Genomic DNA, 20,376 nt, shown 5'->3' with positions numbered 1-20,376 from the left:
CCAGCGGTGGTCACCATACTGCAATCGACACACGGAAGTAGCGGGAACAGTATTCGTGCGCGAAATTCTATCCAGCCAAAGAAACATCGTAAGTAAGTAACCCAACTCATACAGCCTCAAAACGTACGTATTCCTCTACTATCCGACTCGCTGACGTACACAGAAAAAAATTTCTATTGCTTTTCAAGAACTGCGACATACTGTGTTCTGCGACCTTATTGCAAATGGGGAATTTATCTGCGTAATCAACGAGACATTTCTTTAGTACGATAGTTGTAACATCATTTGGTGAAAGGAAGAGGTCTTGGAATTCTAGTTAAACGATGTGATGACTTTGCACTGCTACCCAAATTCGCCAGAGGGCACAGCATTCCATACTCATATGTGCATCACCCCTGTGTTTTAGAGACAAGATGGAGACAAACTGTCCTCGTGTGAACTTCACAGCACAACGATCTCTGCACGATGACGGTTCAGTGGAGTTCAACAACAGAGAGGTGGAGAGGTATGTAAGACATAACTACCCGGACTGGCTGACTGGCTTTCACATGGTGCCGGAGGTTTTCACCTTTTCTGGAGAACAGATAGATCAGGTAAGGTAAGGCGTAAAGTTCACTGTCTGAAGTTTGCCAAATCCCTTGTTCAGTCTAAAGCCAAGGGCACAACCCGCCGTACATGTAATTTGTCCGTACGTTTTTTTGGGAGGCCACGTCCGCCACGTATTTCTGAAAACGTTCAGGCTGTACAGGGCAGGCGCGTCGCCCGTACTGGCACGTACGGAGGGCGAATCCGCAGCCCGATGGCAGACAAAGTTTTGCCTCCGCGTACAGTTCTACGGCGTGTCTGCGTGCTCCCAAATCCGTTGGATTCCCTACGAGTTCGTACGGAGGCGGTACTTACCACTTACGGATCCCAAAAGCTTGCCCACGTTTTGGCACGTAGACAGCACGTATTTGCACGTACGGCGGGTTGTGCCCTTAGCTTTAGGTTTTCAACTGGCTACCACCCTGGCGCTCTGAAGCACATGGCAGAGACCTCAGAAATGCAGACAACTTCAGTCAGTTTAAGTGTCAAACGTCAAGTTTTAGGAATACTACGCTGCCATATTGTGTCGATCTTTTAAACTCATATCAGACTTTGAATGTCACATTTTAATATTTCTCAATAGTTCTATTTTGGATTTGAAATGGGATAGTTTTTATTACGTAGACAGGACATTGTATTAGACTCTTAAGCGCCAGTCTCCTTTGTACATTGTACGAGGCAATTTAGTCTTCGGACAACCATCTTGTACTTTTTTTTTCTATTTTGCTTTTTGTACAGACTGGGACAATGTGGCACTGCACTCAAGTTTTGTAACTTATATCAACAGTGCCACATACACGGTACAGACAGAAGGTACCCATTTTTACACCTGGGTGAAGTGAGGAAGGTCGTGTAAAGTGCCTTTCCCAAGGGCACAACGTCGGGGCGGGGCACGGTGGGGATCGAACTCAGGACCTCTAGGTTCCGAGCAGAACGCTCTACCAGTTACGCCACGCCCGATCTTGTACTTGACATTGTGTGTAATAAATAAACTTGTTCTCTCTCTCTCTCTCTCTCAGGTCCAGCGAAAGGGTGATGATGCAGAAGGGCACGTTTACCGGCTCCTCCACGAACTCGGCAATGACCTTGGCGAACCGATGTTTGTCATTCACAGCTTCAGTTTCAACGAACAAGTTCAACGCGGTACAGACATCTGGAGGGTGTACGGGGAAACCGACTTCGTCATCGTCAGTAAGAAATATGGGGTCATCTTCATGGAAGTCAAGGCGGTCAGCTCGCACAGCATTCTTCGAAAGCGGTTCAAGAAAGCTCAAGACCAGATCAACAAAGCACGAAAGGCTCTTGCTGAGTACCTTAGGGACAAAGTCCCCAGGGATGCAGCCACCGCGCTGTTCCGTAACCCAGCCTTCGTGTTGATGCCGAACTGTAGGACACCCCAGTCGGACAGCATGGACGCCTACAAGGACGGCTGCTTCTGGGAAGACTGTCAGGATGGGCGGCGTTTCCGTCAGTGGTGGGACAGGAACATCGGGTGCGTCAGGCCGCTGTGGATGCGGGAAGACATGTACAAAGGATTGCTGTGCAGGTGATAACGATAGTTCACCTTTATCCGTGGGGTAACCTATTTCCGTTCTTCTTAAAAACAGGGTATTAAGGTCGACATACAGTGGTTTCAAATTGCAAAAGTATTGTTATTTCAGAATATTGCAGTTTTCATACCGCGGTCTGTGACTTGATATCACTAAATATACCCTGTGTTTTAAAATACAACGAATAAAGGATACCCCACGGATAAAGGTGATCTAATGTTACAAGTTGAAGCTTTTTTCGGTACTTTATAAACCTTGAACAAAAGCATCCTCAAAGTTTTGTTCAGTTGTACTAAATATAAATGTTTAAGAGGAAATATTAAGCAAGGGAAGTTGGGAAGGGAAGTTCCAAAACTATGAACAGTAGAAGCCAGTTAGTTACACAACGAAAAACTGAACACTTCTGTTAATTGCACGTCTCAAAGTCCCGTAGTGATGCGATCCGACTGAATAACTTCGCTTTGTTACACCATCCGGATACTTGCATAAAATGTGCTGGCAAATGAGTAGTGCAATTAAACGGCTTCTACTGTACTAGTGGCCCTCAGTCCTGATAGATGTTTCTAAATTGATCACTTTTATTGTTACATCCAATCCGTTGCCAAGGAAGCTGGGAAAATGGTGGGCTCTTTGTACCGAACCAGAAAATATCTTACCCCCTCTGCTATTCTTTATCTTTATAAGAGTCAGATAAGGCCCAAAATGGAATATTGTTGTCACATTTGGGCTGGAGCCTCCCAGAACTCCCTGACCTGCCTCAATAGAGTACAAAAACGGTTAAGGAACATTGTTGGCAGCGACTTATTCGCCACACTACAACCATTGGCCCAAAGGCGTGATGTAGCTAGCCTAGCACTTTTCTATCGGTACTTCCATGGTAAATGCTCGGCAGAACTTCATTCACTTGTGCCTTCAATACGAACCTTCACAGCAAGAACCCGTTTAGCCACTTCCACGGAAACAAATCATCCTTTTTTCCTCCACAATCCACCTAACAGGAGGAAGTTCCACGCTCAGAGCTTTTTTCCTAGAACAACATCGCTATGGAATAAGCTTCCACGGACTTGCTTCCCCACAGAGTACAGCCTGAAACTGTTCAAATTAAGGGTAAACAAACATCTCTCTTCACAATTCAGTAACGTAACCCAAAACGCTTGAGTGGCTCCACGAGCCTTGTTTTGCGGTGACCTCAAAGTAAATAAAAAAAAAAAAACTTAGCCTACATTCATGTCTTTACCAATAGGTTCATTGGTCTTCGAAGTGCCACCACCCGTACCCTGGGCAAGCTGGTAGATGACACCACGCGTGACGTCCTGCAGATGTTCAACACTCAGCAACTTGCTCTCCTGAACAACGTGGGTCTGCCTCGGACCCAGATCATCACAGGGCCGGCAGGCAGTGGCAAGACTTCCATCCTACTGCACAAGGTACAGGCACTCAACACGGACATCAGCAAGACTGGCAAACAAGAGAAGATTCTCGTCCTCTGCTATAACAAACCGTTAAAAACTAGACTCACGAAGGAACTGGAAAAGTGCCGCTGGGTTACGGTTCAAACTTTAGATTCCATCCTGTGTCAGCTTAGCCCGGTAAGGAGCACGGATGTGGCAGAGATGCGTGAGGAGGAGAAGTGTGCGCTGATGGACCGTGTCTTGAAGGACAGACCACGGATCCATCGCACGTACACCTTTGACCACGTCTTCGTAGACGAGGGTCAGGATTTTATCGGTAACTGGCGAACACTGTTGAAGGAGATCCAGGCAAAGTCACTTTGCAAGAGGAAGTTTCATTGGATTTTCCTGGACAGCAATCAGCACGTGTACAGAACGGCGAGAGGATTCTCTGAAGAAGAACTTGCTAGCGCGATCCAACTGCGCAAGGTTTACCGGATGACAGGAAGCGTATTTGACCAGTTCAAGAAGTACTTCAGTGATCCCGGGGAGGAGACTGAGTACTCTATTGGTCACGACATCGTGGGCCTTTGCATAGAGTGGGACAAAATGGACCAATCACGTCGTGGCTCCGCTCAAGTCGCGTGTGATCACATTTCTAGGCACGTACATCGCCTACTTAGAAACCATGTATGTGGAAAGGACATATGTGTCCTTCTCCGGACTTTCAAAGATGTACGCGATGTGGTGGGACAACTGCAGGCCAGAGGGATTCAGTGTCAGAATGCTGAGGACTCCATCATGCATCCTGTCGACTCTGCCATCATAGTGGAAAGTCTCCCGAGGTTTAAGGGTTTAGAAACCAAGGTACTGATCTTCTATGACCCCCCTTGTCTCACAGAGGGAGGAGACAGTGAGGAGGTGCGGGAACAGCTGTACACTGCCCTGTCTCGATGTTTTTGCCTCCTCGTCATTATTGCACCTGAGTGCGTTGTTCAAAGCCTTCAGTCAGGCAGGTCCTTACTTCACTCAGGTGAACATTAGTAACTATCGGTTAGCGCCGTACCTCAGATAGGACGTTAACCCCTGTCCTGCTGGCTATTTTTTGGTTAATTTAACCTCCCAGCGCTAATGGCTTCATCAGATCTGTAAAATTGTTCAGTGCTGCTGCTGCAGATTCACTCCCCCATTATATGGGCTTTGCAGTAGTATGCAACTTGTACATGAGAAATACTCCAAACTCATGACAATACAGCTCAGCATGACAAGGGTTAAATATGTCCATCTCGTATATAAACGGGCTCAGCAGGACAAGAGTTTTAGTATTGAATGGAGGTCCTAAGGTTGAGGAGAGCCACACCGGCACCTTAACACGGGAAAGAAGTCGAACCCACCAAAAGAATAGATGAAGTAAGTGGTTAACCCGTTCAAATACATCTGTCCGGATATGCAGCTTGTTCTGTTCAGTTCAAACCTGATGTGTCATACCTTGAGACGGTTTACCGGATATTCGATGCAAAAAAAAGCAGGTTAAGTAAATATCCATATTCTACTTCTCTTAATATAATTCACATCTGTACATAACTCTAGCAAAGTATGGAATATTTCTGTCTTGGTCTAGATATAAAGATAATCCTTTTTTTACTTCAAGGACATAACATCTTACAGTTATTCAATGTACTATGTGATTCACTGATTGCACTGAATATTTGATTTATCAAAATTGCCCTCTGATTGACCTACAAATATAGCTTATATTGACTTAGACCCACGGTGGTTGGTGATTGGCAGGGCCAATCCCGCATGGTCCCCTGTGCATAAATTTACCGTAAATTTACATATGAAATGGGGCAGGGAATTCCCCGAGCAACCCCGTAACCACTGAGCCTTTTGAGTCAGTGAAGCCAAGCTTGCCTAAGCTTGATGTTTCTGACTTCAAGAGAGAGAAGAGATGCTGCTACATTTATCGCTATGGGACACTCTTCATCTTCATAATGGTATAACATCAAGGCCTACGAAAGGGATGATCAAGAGAAATGAAAGCAACCAATGTGTTACACGAAAATGGCCTTTTAGCTTGTTTGTTTGCCTAAGGCCATGTTGATTTGATTATATGGATGACATCCGCGCTCGCACCAAATTTTCGGCCATTTCCAAAAAAAAAAGAAGTTTTCGACCACCAGGTCCAGAGGATCATTTCCAGGTCCGGACATGAACCTGGACCTGATTGTCTGTGAAAACTTGAGAACTGGCAATACTCAAAACATTGGTAATTGGTCAATTTTGCTACAAAGGAATCTGTTTGGTGGATTATTGGACTCCCACTGCATTTTAAAATCCCATCTCCATTTAATAAAGGCTAACTGTCTCTGTACCTTTGACTGTAGAAACTTGGTGCAATTGACTATGTTCAACCGTCCTGGTCACTTTGATTTCATACTGAAGGCAACTTTTTTGGGGCCAAAATTTTTATTCGCTCGCTCGCATCAGTTTTGGAGTTCATGGAGGATGTCATCCATATAATCAAATCAACATGGCCTAAATGTTTACGAAAAATGCCCGATTGTTTGTTCTAAACGATTGTTAAGTGAAAAAACTAGTACCTTATTTGAATCGGTCCGGAGGTTTAAACTCCCTTTTGAGATTTTGAGATTTATCAATCACTGCTAATGTTGCAATCTACAGTACCATTCAGCAGTATGTAGCCGCCACCTTTTACAATACGGGCGGATATAGGTGGCCACTGACGTCGTTATCACTATGCGTACTGTAGGGAAATGCATCGTTTAACTCCCTTTACGGCCATTAAGGAAGCGGACGCAGAGCGACCGTACAGCGACGAAAATTCCTTGACTTGGAATATGATAATCTCCAAGCAGATCCTACAATGGCATAAGATAGTACCAAACTGGCCAGAGAGGTGTACATTTGCCATGTAGCAAAGCACACTCCTAAGCCGGATTCACTCCTCTGTCAGCTTTTGATACTAATTTATGCTAACGTAGGATCTGCTTGGAGATTAGAATTTGACGCATTTGAAAACTTATGAAAAGGCAAGGAAACACACAAAAGTTTTTTTAAAAATTGGGAAATTAGTTGACCGCTAGCACTGTGTTGAATCGTGGGTCGCTTTGTCTGCAGTGCGAAGATGCTTAACCCACATTGCAATTGATCTCTATAATAATAATAATAATAATAATAATAATAATGGTTTATTCAAAAGTCAGACGTCACAGTTGCCACCTTGCAGCCAACGGCTGAATTGCGTGGTAAACTACACAAGATAAAAATGTCAAGAGCTCTGGCCTAATCTCACTTGCCGACACTCAACTTCCGGGTTCCCGGGTTCGGCGCGCTACCCCTGACCCCTGGACCGCCCAACGTAATAACGTGGGACTTGCTATAGGGTATACGATTTCTTCCTGGCAGATACCCAATACGGGGTTAAACCAGGGGCGGCACACTGGGCATGCGTCTGATTACCGGTTGTAACCGGGAGCGGCAGTTTTAACGGTTAAATATCTTTTATATCAAACAAACAAACCTTCTTGTATACGGTAAATAGATTCATTGAAACATCCAATTAAAGCAAGGTGTTTTCAACTGGGATATAACACACTCAACTTATGACTTAACGAATGTTATATGAAAACACTGTAAGATAAATTTTTACCGTCTTCTATTTGTTTTAATGAAGATCCTCGTAGCAACGACCACGGTCAAGACAATCACTAAGAGTACAGCGGACAGTTGGTAAAAATTCAACGTAAAATCAGTACTGAAATAACACATCATCACAATGATGTTTAGGACTTTTGTTCCCTAAGAATGCTGGCATAGTTATCTCAACGTTGCAGTGAATGTACTTTTAAGTACATTAACTGCAATGTTAAAAGAACATTCAGTGCCAACGGCGACAAAGGGGCTTTCCGGGTCGCCGACTTTCGCGGTAAATCCGAATAGCTTTCTAGCCTTGTAGAAAAGTAACAAAAAGTAATTTTTAGTACTCAGATGACTTTTTACCTTCCGTCCATGGGTAGTACTATGCAATTCAAGTCACGAAAGCAACGCATATTTTATAGTCTTGACGCCATAACCTTGGAAAGTTAAGAATATAAATTCAGTGCCAACGGTGAAAATATAGCTCTCGGGGTTGCCGACTTTCGCGGTTAATCAGATTTTTTAAAAGTTTGTTTAAAATGTCACAATCAAACAAAGTTTGTTTAAAATGTCACAATTTCGCGGGAAATAAGAGTGCCTCTTGTCAATATTGCCAGTTTTTAGTATCAAACTGTTTGACTATGCTGCCTGTAAAGGTGGGTTCACACATGCGTATATATTCATGCGTATATAGCCTGCTCCAGGCCCCACAGGTTGCTGCAAAAATAATACAAAATGGCGACCAAAACCAGCTGTGAGTCTCCCACGGCGTGGGAGACCCACAGGTTTTGGTCGCCAGGTTTTTATTTGTTCAGAATGCATCTAATGGCTTACCGAATACGAGGAGAACATGAAATCGATAAACCTAGACCTAGAGACTTGACTGCATGCAATACATGCCCATGCCAAACTTTCATGCGCACACCTTCCCTAACCAACACAGTTCTACATGTACATGCATTTGGTTTGCAATCGGCGAAGTCTAAATAATACTAAAATGTGATGAAAAATCGTCACATTTCTGGTATTTGTCTAGTCAGGTTTGTACATACCACGAGCTAGTAAACTCAACGACAGTTATACATAAATTGTGGTATTGCAATTTTATGGGATACATTGTGTACCGCTTTAAGTTGATCAAAACGTTTTTTGTTGTTGAATTAATGGTGAAGATTTGGCTGCAGGTACTAGTAAATGGTATGGTTGAACGGCAGCTGTTTTGGGGGCATATCATGCAGTTCCTGATTCCTTTTTCATGAAAAGGTTAGATGACAAAACTATCTGTGGTCGTCTAGAACGGTCGGCAGCAAGGTAATTTTACAATAAGCGCCAATCCCTAGGAACGGCACCAATCTTGGAACACTTCAAGTATTCAAAGTCCATGTGCGACAGAACAATGTAGGATTTACAAATGTAAGGCATATTTGTTATTCGTCAATGCGTTTACTGTGATAAATTCTGTAGGCTTTATGACGTTATGCTTGTAAAGTAGGTAAACAAAAGCCGGCAACCTATGGCGGCAGCAGAACAACCATGGCAGCTCAAGCTGTGTTTGAACGTGCCAACGAGCAAGTTGAGGTCTATTTCAGTTAGACCCTTGGTTAGACAGACTTCCCATCACGTGGTCACCTTCCTTGGGGTCTGCATGGGGGGTCCCGATTCCCTCCCTATCTGCCTATCCAACTAAGTAAGGTGGGTATACCGTAGAATTCAGGAGCCAATTACTCAAAATGCACCAAAAGTACTTTACACGTAACTTGAGTTAAAATTTTGACCGGCTATGAACTACGTAGAATTAAGGCGACAGATGAGGCAATACGCATAGAACGCATGCAGACCCTCCTACATGGTACGCACCCCTTCCGCTGCGTCGAATACAGGTCAACACAAGGGAAGTGTTAAAAACCAACAGCTTTTTTTGCTGGGACAGGTCCATAGATGTCGTGATCGTACAAGGTAAGAAGCCTCATCTTTGAGTAAGAATTAGAATCCTAACCCAATAGTGGCAACGGCACTAGTGGTACAGTATAGTCAAGTTTGAATTGATCTGTGTCCTAAAGCTGGCATGTTTTGAAGGAAGTAAAACGTTCATTTTTTTGTCGCCGTGTGAGAGAAGGCATCGTACTTAAGGATAACATTGACATTATCATCGTTTAGCGCTGTACACCAAAGCTTTGTCATCAATAGATAATGACTGAAAAGAAAGCATTCGTGGTGAGATAGGCATGACTGGTACAGTAATATTGACTTTGGGTTCACTTCTGCAATCATCCAGAGGTGTACAACTTATAAATCAGTCTCGCGGGCTAAAACAAGCTGCTGTGCTCAGTGCGAGTGCATATAAGCACAGCCATAAAGTACAAGGCTGTTTTTATTGGTTGTTGTACGACAGGTTGGTTAAGCATTGTGGATCAATGTTTCAATATTTCATATACTTGGTAAAAAATATGCATAATGTACACAATGAGTTACAAACATAGGAAGCTATTTACAATGATACTTCCAAACCATTGCACACATTGACTTATTTACCCCGTCACATGCATCACAATATAACGGCATGTATACAAATAGATGAAACCATTTCAGGATATCTGCACTAGTCCTTTCTTACCACTACCATACCTCCAGAATTACTCATACAAGGCACATGTATTACTAAATTAATAAAGTATAACACATTTACATACTGTTACAAGGGCCATTCCACTGGCATTTTTGGCTAGGCTTTGCTCCCTAGGACTTTTTTTACAGCGATGCTTTGTCCTCCTATTGTTATGTGCCTGTAAGGGTTTCTTCCCTAGGACTTCATGATCAGTGCAGATGTGTTATCCATGGCTTTGGCTACAAATGTAAAAACAAACACGCCAGAGGAATCACAAATATAAGCATATTAAATGTAAGTAAAAAGGAGTTTTAGATAAACCATCACATATAGCACGTTTACAAGTGGAGACAACATCAGCTCTTGGTATGTTTACAAATACATGTTTACACACACAGGAACAGAAACAGCAGAAAAAAGACATCACTAAGCTATTAAGACATCAACATTTCACAAGCACATAAGCTTAAGCATCAAAGAGCTTACACTAGTAGAGTCGATTCCACATTACCAAGAGGGTCTTTCTTGCCTTTTGTTCCAACATTTTGAAAATCTTTATAACATTCTAAATGTGATAAGTAACTGTTTAGAACTATTTATAACATCTGTGTGATGTTCTAAATGTTTTCTATAGTGTTCATAATGTTAGAAACGTTTCTAACATCAAATCCATTATTTCTGTTAGTTTCTAAACTGTTCCAACATAGATTCATCTTTTGTGATCACATGTGATCATATGTTGGAACATGGAAACAAAATGATGAAACTGGGTCAGTGGGCTGGGAAGAGGGCAATTCACACATCCCTGCCAAGTACAGGAAATTGTGTCTGTCTGACAGCTTTTCACAAAAGAGCCACTAGTGTCTACTAAAGAAAATCTAAAAATACAAGACCCAAACAAAAGGCCCAACTTAGCAGCTTTGTTTATTGGGGTAATAAAAGTTTTTATGGAGAACAAAAAATGACACAAATTGTTGGAACATATGATCACATGTTCCAACAATAACAAAAAGACATAGATGTTTCTAAATTGTTCTAAATAAAGAGATATTTGTACCATTAATTTCCCAATGTTTCCAACATATATAGATAGGTTCAAACATGTTCAATTTTTCATTTTCAATTGTTTGAACAATTTAGAACTTCAGTGACTGAAATATTCTTTGCCTTAGAATAGTTCAATCTTATTACAAATATTATTTCAAAACCCTCTCGGTGACTGGGTATCTACCACATCGCGCAAGTATCACATCATGATAAACTATCTATGATATATTAATGCTATAACTAAAATGCACTTCCTAAGTACAAACTACTGCACAACGGGAGTTCCACGACCTCATAACTTGATTTTAACCGAATGATATTAGCACTGTACACCAAAACTTTGTCATCAATGGATAATGACTGAAAACAAAGCATTCTCGGTGAGATAGACATGACTGGTTTAGTGATATTGACATTGGGTTTTCAGCTTCTGCAATTCATCTTTCTCATGCGGCGGGCATGATAGATCTAAAACGAGTTCAATGAGGCAAACAAAAGACTGTCCATCATAATTAGCAATTCAACCAACGATAGCAAGGAAATGAGAAAATTTAAAAAATCTACCAATAAGAGAATTGCTGCATGTCCGTCAAATATGTGCATTATTATGTTTTTATTTATCTCTTAAGGGACTACGGGATCAGTCTACTGAATTGCTACATCTTTCAGTGCATAACACTAGTTATGATATTTATTATTTGATCTTATATTGTGAAAATGTGTGTGTGATTTGGGGCTAAAATAAGTTCTGTCTGTTTGCGTTATTAACCTCGTCTTCCATCTTCGAGAGAGGTTCTGTCACGTCTGGTCCAGATGTGAATTCTGTCAGAATTCTGTCACATCTGGACTTTGAGAAAGGACATCACTAAGACATCAACATTTCACAAACACACAAGCTTAAGCATCAAAGAGCTTACAGTAGTACCACATCGCGCATGCTTCACATCATGAGAAAGGTCCAGATGCTACTCTGCATGCGCATCGATCGGGCTGAAACAAATTGCTGTGCTCAGTGTAAGTTCATACAAAGACAGCCACAAAATAAAAGGCTGATTTGCGATTCGTACAACACGTACAAGAACGTACAACGATAAAGGCCCGTTGAGTCGTTTCTAAAGGGATATGTTAATCATTGTGGGTCGATGATTTTCAATATTTGAGATACTTGGTAAAAAATATGTATGATATATCTATGAGTTACAAACGTCTATAGCATATGGAACTTGTAGAAAGCTTCTGATGCAAAATGTATACAAATTATGGTTCTTCCTAACCATTGCTAAGGCTTGCTTATTCACTCCGACACATGCATTACTAAATTTATATAACGACATGCATACAAGTAGATAAAACAATTTCATAATATCTACCAGGCAACTAGTCCTAATTTACCACTGTAAACACTACCCTACCTTTACTTATTCATCTAGACATATGTATTACTAAGTTCATGAAGTATAGCACATTTACATATTGTTACAACTTACACCACACACACACCACCTGGACTTTTGGGTACGTGCTAGGATTTCTTCCCTAGGACTTCTGTGAAGCCTGGTGTCATACCTGAGTTTCTGTGCAGGGTTGTCCTGTGGTTATAAATTTTACACACTAGACTAAGCGTTTTTCACGTATTATAAATGTACAAGAACATTCCCATATACAACAAATTTCAAAGATTCACAAATACAAGAACATCAGAGGAATCACAAGTACAAGAATATCAAATGCAAGTAAATTTTTTAGATAAACAGAACACCATGATCATGCATCATTTCTATACCAGATGACATCCTTATAAAACAAGACTCTGTAGACATTCATTCAGTTACAAGTGTCTGTTTGTTTTTTGTCAGACTGAAACGCTCTTGTATAATATGTAAGTCTATTTTAGATCTTTTTTAGATGAATTTTTTATGATGAAACTTTTATGATGAAACGTTTTGGGTAAACGTACGTCCACTATGTAATTTGGTTTGAAATTTTAGTTTTTTTTTAAATTGCGAAAACCAAATAAAGCTCTCATCTCATTATCTCTCATCTCATCTCATGCATATCACATTTCTTACAAGTACATGAAACATCAGTACATGAAACATCAGCTCTTGGCACGTTCACAAATACAACATCAGGTTTACACACACAGCTACAGAAACAACAGAAAAAGCATCAACAAACAGACATCAAGACTTTACAAACACACAATTTCAAGCTAGAATAAGACAGCTTATACATGTAAGTATCACATCATGAAACGTACTAAATATGTATGTAACATGTCTATATATGATTTAGAAAACATCGAAGCTTTTGAATTATCAACTGTCACCAATAAAGTCAACTAAACTCTCTTTTAATGTTACAAAGTTTCATTTTCTAAACTGCAGTAGTACAAACTCGAGTTCCACGACCTCGTACCTTCCCAAATGATATCAACATTTTCGAGTATCCTAAAAATTTCTCATTCGTCGTGCATATAAGGTCCTCATTTGCATGCTTAAATTAATTGCCTCAGTTGATCATCTTCACTACCCAAGTAAAGCAAATTGCTTAAAGTTAGGCTATTGCACACACGTGTTTTATGTACCCTGATTTGCTTGATTCATGTCTAATTATCTTAGCATGAAAGTTCATATGTGTTGGTAAATGGCATTGTGGAAAAACCTAAAGTTTACGTAACCAACACCAAGTAAGATTGGGACTTACACCAAATTTTCAGCCGTGACAGCAGACGGGTCCATTCCGTGAACAAGGCTGACGGAGTCGGCTGAAAATTTGGGGTAAGTCCCAATCTAACTTGGTGTTGGTTACGTAAAGTTTAGTTTTTTCCACTATGTCTAATTATGTTAACCTTTAGTTATCCCTCAAGTATGAAATTCCAATCAATTATCACTACGGAAATATAAAAATTTCTCACAGATTATGCAAATGGTGTCTTTGGTGTATTTGTACACAGTGAACTTTCTTCCATCCATAATAACTCTAACATCTGTTATAATCTTATACGGCTTATACTTTGTACTTTGCTAGACAAATAGATTTACTTTGCCTGCTGTGCGATAACCCTGGGTCAATTATCGATCGTGGTGAATACTTTGCGCAGGTCACGTGCCTACCTCTTTTTTTTCTCTCAGTGACCTCTCACACTGGCTGTACTGGTACCCGGAAGTAAGAAACACTTCATTTGCGTTACGTGCGAGGGTTCACTGTAGATAAGCTGTATGACATGTGGGTAGAGGTCAAGAAAACGAAGGTCAATTTCAAGAATGGGCCTCCTGGCGACCTTCAAGGGAACTGCGGGTCAATTTCTGGTTTTGACATCTCTTGTTCTGGACTAGCTATTGTCGTGGGAGAATTGTAAGCTAAATAGCTCTTGCGTCTTGGGGCAGAGAGTAAACTTAAGTGATGTAGTTGGAGTCCCCAAGCGGCATTTTGTTTAATGAATTGTCAGAATTAAAGTTGATTAAACTCTCTTAATTATCAGTGTCTTTTCAAATTTGACACAAAGAACTTTGTGCCCTTTGTTGACAGTTGGGATGAATCATGGCTGGACCTGGACGAAACTCGCGGATGGATTTACGTTCAGCTGACCAGAGGCGGCTACGCCAGTCGCCTACAGAAAGCCCAGAAAGACATACTGCACAGACGAAAGGTACTTTTCACTTATATTTGTGTTGTGGCAAGATAAGCAAAATGTGGTAACGTTATTTTCGTCCATGCCACGATCAAGCTGTGTAAGACTGAGATTTAGAAGCTCATGATATGTATCCTGGTTACCGTCCTACATTGTAATGGCCAGGATGCCAGACTGTTTCCATGTCCTGATGCCAACATGCCCGTTATTTTTTTAATTATCACCCCTAAGAAAATTTACAACAGCGCTACCCCCAACCCCAATTTGCAAGAGTTGGATCCCCACACGGTAGATACTTTTTAGCCTGGATACCATACCCCAACCTAAAAATATAATTTGAGATCGGGCTGGGGTTTGGGAATACCCCCTCACATTATATACGATCTTCGGACGTACTTCGCGATCGCAGGAAGATCGGCTGATTTTAAGATCTTAAGATGGTCTTACGTATTTTTCGCCCCAAGACTGTCCCCCTCACATATAAGCGAGGCTCGTGCGATCGACGATGAATTAATCTATAATAATGAACCTCCCATGACCTCTTGCACGCGGACAATGTAACACAAAACGTTCCTAAAAAAAATCAATAAATGAGATCAATAAATGTTGCTTATTTTGTTGTCGGAATCTTTTTAACCAATGTATGGAATGCGCGGGCATAATAGAAATGACACAAGAAAGGAAAGTGTGTCACAAAGCCAGCCTACATACTGCCACAGGGGCCACAATGTTAGAATTACCCTCACATTCCGAGAAATTCAATATTTGTAAAGCAACCTTAGCAAGCAAAAAGATTGAGCCAGCGGTTACAACAGGGTATGCTACCGGGTAACCCGGCTATGTGATACCTATATTACTTTTCAAATTAGAGACAAGTTTGATTTGTGTGGAGAAACTTATCCAGTATGTCATGCGATTCCATCACTAGTGGGATAAAGCGTCATAATTCGTTAAAAGATTATGATTAATGTCCACTATTAAACAGCACATGAGGAATCATATGTTTCACTAACATTTGTTTCTATTGCAATCCAGGCAAGCGGGCAAGGGCAACTACTAATGAGCAAACTACTGTCAGCAAAAGAACAAAAACTAGCGGTACGTAAAAACTTCACAACAGATATTTGTTAAATATTTTTAGCAATTTCAAAACATATTAAAAGCAGAGCTGTTATCTAACATGTTTGGCTCAACCGTGTTTTTTTTTCATTGTAGACCTACAGAAGGCGTTTAAGACCGTCGAGGAGAAGATGCACTACAAATGGGAAGAGCTGGGAAATAGATTGGACCTGGCGTATAACTACATCCAGGGGATAAGACTCAAACACAGAGAAGATCCGGCAAAGTGTTGCAGAGCAATGCTCGAGCAGTGGCGCGGTGCGAATGGCAAGGACGCAACTCTGGAGATGTTGTGCAAGGCTATTCGAGAATGTAACTGTGTACACGTCGCAGAACAGATAGAAGGTAAGGTAGCCATGAGCATGATAAGCACTTATAGTCGTAACATAAATTTTAAGGTTTCCACTAATGTTCTTCAGGTAGCGTAGCGTTTTAATTATATATCAACAGAGGTGTAGAATGTTTGTATTGTAGTATTGTGGATTGTTTGTACATTGTCCAATGTTGTAGAAACCTGCCATATACGGTGTATTTTACAATTATTGCATAAATGTTGATCTTGGTGACTAAATGAACAAGAATGAACTCCCATGTTTGGTAATTATCAATCAATTGTGAGAAAATCATGAATGAGGATATATATCAAGTTATACACGTATCAAGGTTATCCGTTGCAGTCTTCGAACGGAACTGTTTTCTGGGGGTGGGGCCGTTTTTAACGTTGACTGGGTTCTCCTGAGCCGGAAAAGAGAGTTTACCGAGGAAGACCGTTTGCTGTGGAATGGAGTTTGACGTGGAAGGTGATAGTAGCTTCGCCCCGTCCCGAACTCCCTTCCACGGCAAGCTTCCTTCCACAGAAAACTGTCTTCCACAGCAAACTGTCTTTCCCGGCTCAAGAGGACCTAGCCAACGTTGAAAATCGCGAACCAACGCTCCACTCCAAAATAAAAACCAGCCCCGTTCGAAGACTGTGACGGAGAATAAGGCCCGGTTTGCACAAGGCCTAGACAAAACATGACTTGTCCTAAAAATGTGTCCTAGTTCACGCGCGTGTCAAACATCGTAGGACATTTCTAGGGCAAGCCATTTTTTGCCTCCGTAAACCGGCCCTTTTTAAGTACCCCCCAGTTGTTATATGCTATAAAATGGTATTGCTTTTGATTATTTGATAGATACTTTCAATCGTTTGACAAATACTGGCTAGCTGTTGGCGTGATAATGATAAATGTATCTCTATTGTCACAAATCTAGGTGCTGACGGTGATTTGAGATACTCTGGTAGGTCTCCCTATTTTCTGATTTTTGTTTTGTTTTATTAAACTACTGTGCATGTCGTCTACTTACCTCCATTCTCTCTACTGGGGTAGCCTCTACAAGGCTTCGTGGGTCGGTTAATGTGGTAGCCTCTACAAGGCTTCGTGGGACGGTTAATGTATTTACTGGACTCCTCTAGCGTACTATTGACTCTATTTGACCAATTTCTACAATTAGACCACCGATCCACGAAGCCTGGTAGAGGCTAATACTGTGGTACAGTATTGTTGTATAGCTGGCTGGTCAAAAAGTATTCCAACAAGTTGTTGGCTTTATCCTTAAGGTCAGCCGGATGCACCTGAAGATGTCGAGGTGGTGAAAACAACCGAGTCTTGGATAAAGATAAAGTGGGCGCCACCTGCTACTTGTGAAGATGGACTCATGATGGGCTACATGGTAGAGTACAGTGTGGCCGGATCTCGTGTTTGGACAATAGCGCATGAACAACACTGCCTGTCTAACGACACACGAGAATTCGAGGTCGGTCATCTAACGAAGAATAAGCAGTACCACTTCCGTGTAAGCACTGTTAATCGCAATGGTGCAAAGAGTGAACCGGCGTACTCAGCTTGGGGAATCGCCAAAACACAAGGTACAGTTTGCAGATTTTCTTGCTTGTGAGTTAGACCGTTTGTGAGTTTATACGTTTACGTATTCAAGAAAACGCATTCCCTGCGTTTACCGTCGGGAATGAAACATATTTACATATCTTAAGTGCATAAGCCAGATTTTAAAAGTTTATTTGATATTTCTGAGTTTTTAAGGTAAAACTATCAACGGTGTAGTGTTTGATATCAATATCTCAACTCGTATGTTATATCATCATATAGCCAGGCGCCGCGGACCAATCAGAAGGCCCCGTTCCATGTTGGTTGGCACCACACTGGCACCGGTGTCGATTTGCATTGACACCGACACCAGTGTCGATGCAAATTGACACCGGTGCCGGTGTCGATTCATTTTGACCAATCAAAAGTAGCGATACACACACAAGAAAGTAAGATATATGCAGGTATTGGCCAATAAAATTAAAAAGGTGCGAAACATATGCCAGAGCAGAGAGAATAAGTACAGACTGCAAAGAGGAATGGCTCCTTCTAACATTGATAATGAGTTTTGTTGTTCTAAAAAGCCTGCAATGTTTCGAATATTTTCTGTGGAAATTTTGGTTTCAAAATGCAATCTGTAATCTCCTTACACATGCATGTACCAAAGAGCAAATGTGAATTTTCAGAAATTCGACAAAGGAATTCACACGTTTCGTACCAAGGGATCTATGCGTCATACAGGAGTTTGCAAGTTTGTGTAGGCTATATGATAATAACGTTAATGACCCGCCTGTTCCTCGGTGTATATGGTGTCATAACGCCTGGTCCTTTGCTATAACCACCTCATAAAACCACCTCGTTCGCTTCGCTCACATCGGTGGTTTTATTCGGTGGTTATAGCAAAGGTCCAGGCGTTATGACACCATATACACATCGGGGCGGGTCATTAACCCTTAATTCATTCATACTCTTTGATAGGAAAGCCTGGCACGCCTCGTAACCTGCGCGTCATAGATGTCGACAGGGTCGAGGGCACTGTGTCGTTGGAATGGCTAAAACCAGAAGACAATGGCGGCTATCGCATCTCTTCCTACATTGTCGAGAAATCCTACCGTAGGCCATGGGAGGTGTGGGATACGTGCATCCAAGTATCAGGGCAGCAGTGTAGAGTCAAGCAAATCAGACCCATCGAAGGCCACCGATTCCGAGTGTCTGCAAGAAACAGTAAAGGCTACCAGAGCGATCCCTCTGACATGGGTAAGGCAAATTTCTATTGGCGTGCTTATAATATAGACATTAGACAAAAGCACCATGATCTCTATTTGCATGTTCCTGCCCACATGGGTTAAATGCAGCAATCCGATAGTGTTACATGGGACACTAATGGCTAAGTTCTATTACATGTAGTGTTGCACGTCAACAATTGGATAAACAAAACATCTGATATCACTTTATCTATTGTTTACATGCCTTCCCTCTTTTTAAAACAGGTCCATACGAACTCGCAGAGCTTTGGTTGTACAATGTTGTCGAACTGTGGCTGTCATTATACACACAAACAGTTCGTCTTTGATTGACTGTTTACATCGTGTGTCTTCTGTAATTGAACTCAATTTTCTAGTTCTTACGGTAGTACTTTTTTTTCTTTTGCAGTTGACCCCGAGCTTCGCGTACGAGTGGATGTGGCAGGCGCTCATCACAACAGAGAGGCCGCCCAAGACGCTCTTTGGGAAGGAGCTTTTGGCAATCAGGGGTTAAAAGGGAAGACAGTGGAGAAAGGAAGCATAATCTACGTGTACAGCTGCAAGGACATTGGTGGTTTGAGAGAAGTCTGGGACATGTATTGCCGTGGAGAAGTGCGTCAATACTTCCAGAAGCTACTTGTGACTGAGCAAGTTCTTCGTGCTTGTGGCGCAAGTAAAGTCGAGCTTGAAGTCACCATTGATCCAAAAGACGTCCGTTCCTGTTGCATACATCTCCTGCTGACACGTCCAAGCCCCCATGGCTACAGAGTGTTGAAAACTCCAACCGACGATGACTTCGCACTGATGAAAGAAATCGACGCAACGATTACAGGTAGGCATTGTTTGTTGCACACATTATTGTTACAGTTGTATCAACAGGATGATGGCGTGATTATTGTGCTTTCCTCTCACGATAACAAGAGAATGATACATGTCGTCATCTTCATTTTCGATCTGTTGGTGCATACAGATTCATCGTCTGTGATTGCGCTTGGTGAACTCCGGAGGAAAAGGCGGCCTTCAGCCACGGGAAGCCTGGGTCTGGAGACATGTACAACCTTTTCTTCCAAATTAGCAGGCGCAGCTTTAATGTTTGGTATGCACCACTACAGTACTACCAGGGCATCTAAAACAGAAATTGGTGACTGAAATTGTCCAACAAAGAAATGTCGTATGTATGATAAACCAATCTGATTAATCATAAAGAAATACGAAAACTAAGGTGTTCATAAAAGCGGACACGCGAGCCTGGCACTACAACACTGTCAAGAAAATTGTTGCCCATGAAAAAGTTCAACGCATCAGATAGAGGTCAATTTGGGGCAAAGGGGCGCATCACGTTCAAAGCGGAAGCATACGCGGAAGTAAGTTCGAGCCAAAATAAATTTTTGCCCCAAACACACCAGTTATTTCTCATTTCATCCATTGTTATGCTTGATATCACTTCACAACAGATCATAAGTAATTTGAACCCATCCAAACACTTGAAATCTCTTTTTGCCCTCCACTACCACTGAATTAGCGGCAGTGTACATTGCAGCGTTACGCTACAAAAGTTTGTGAGAAGTGCCCAAGAAAAAGTCTTCCAAAAATAAACAGAGTGTTCTTTTAACGAAAGTACAGAATTAAGCAGAACGTATAAATTTAGGGAGAAGAGTTATATTAGAAAAGGAGAGCAA

General features: G+C 41.6%; 2 protein-coding genes across 2 annotated transcripts; both read left to right on the top strand.

The window, feature by feature from the left end:
* Positions 1–410: 410 nt before the first annotated feature.
* LOC118428309 lies at positions 411–4,740 on the top strand. The gene is made up of 3 exons (XM_035838381.1): positions 411–593; positions 1,605–2,131; positions 3,379–4,740. The coding sequence occupies exons 1-3, from the start codon at positions 414–416 to the stop codon at positions 4,568–4,570; spliced, it is 1,899 nt and encodes a 632-aa protein (XP_035694274.1). The 5' UTR covers positions 411–413; the 3' UTR covers positions 4,571–4,740.
* A 9,639-nt stretch (positions 4,741–14,379) lies between these two features.
* On the top strand, positions 14,380–19,938 carry LOC118425494 (titin-like). Its single transcript, XM_035834359.1, has 8 exons — positions 14,380–14,490; positions 15,508–15,570; positions 15,688–15,936; positions 16,843–16,869; positions 17,189–17,497; positions 18,432–18,710; positions 19,107–19,529; positions 19,668–19,938. The coding sequence occupies exons 1-8, from the start codon at positions 14,382–14,384 to the stop codon at positions 19,844–19,846; spliced, it is 1,638 nt and encodes a 545-aa protein (XP_035690252.1). The 5' UTR covers positions 14,380–14,381; the 3' UTR covers positions 19,847–19,938.
* Positions 19,939–20,376: the final 438 nt, after the last annotated feature.

Source organism: Branchiostoma floridae, chromosome 1, assembly GCF_000003815.2.
Source record: "Branchiostoma floridae strain S238N-H82 chromosome 1, Bfl_VNyyK, whole genome shotgun sequence".
In the NCBI taxonomy this organism is placed as follows: Eukaryota; Metazoa; Chordata; class Leptocardii; order Amphioxiformes; family Branchiostomatidae; genus Branchiostoma; species Branchiostoma floridae.
This window is presented reverse-complemented; position numbering and strand designations above follow the sequence as displayed.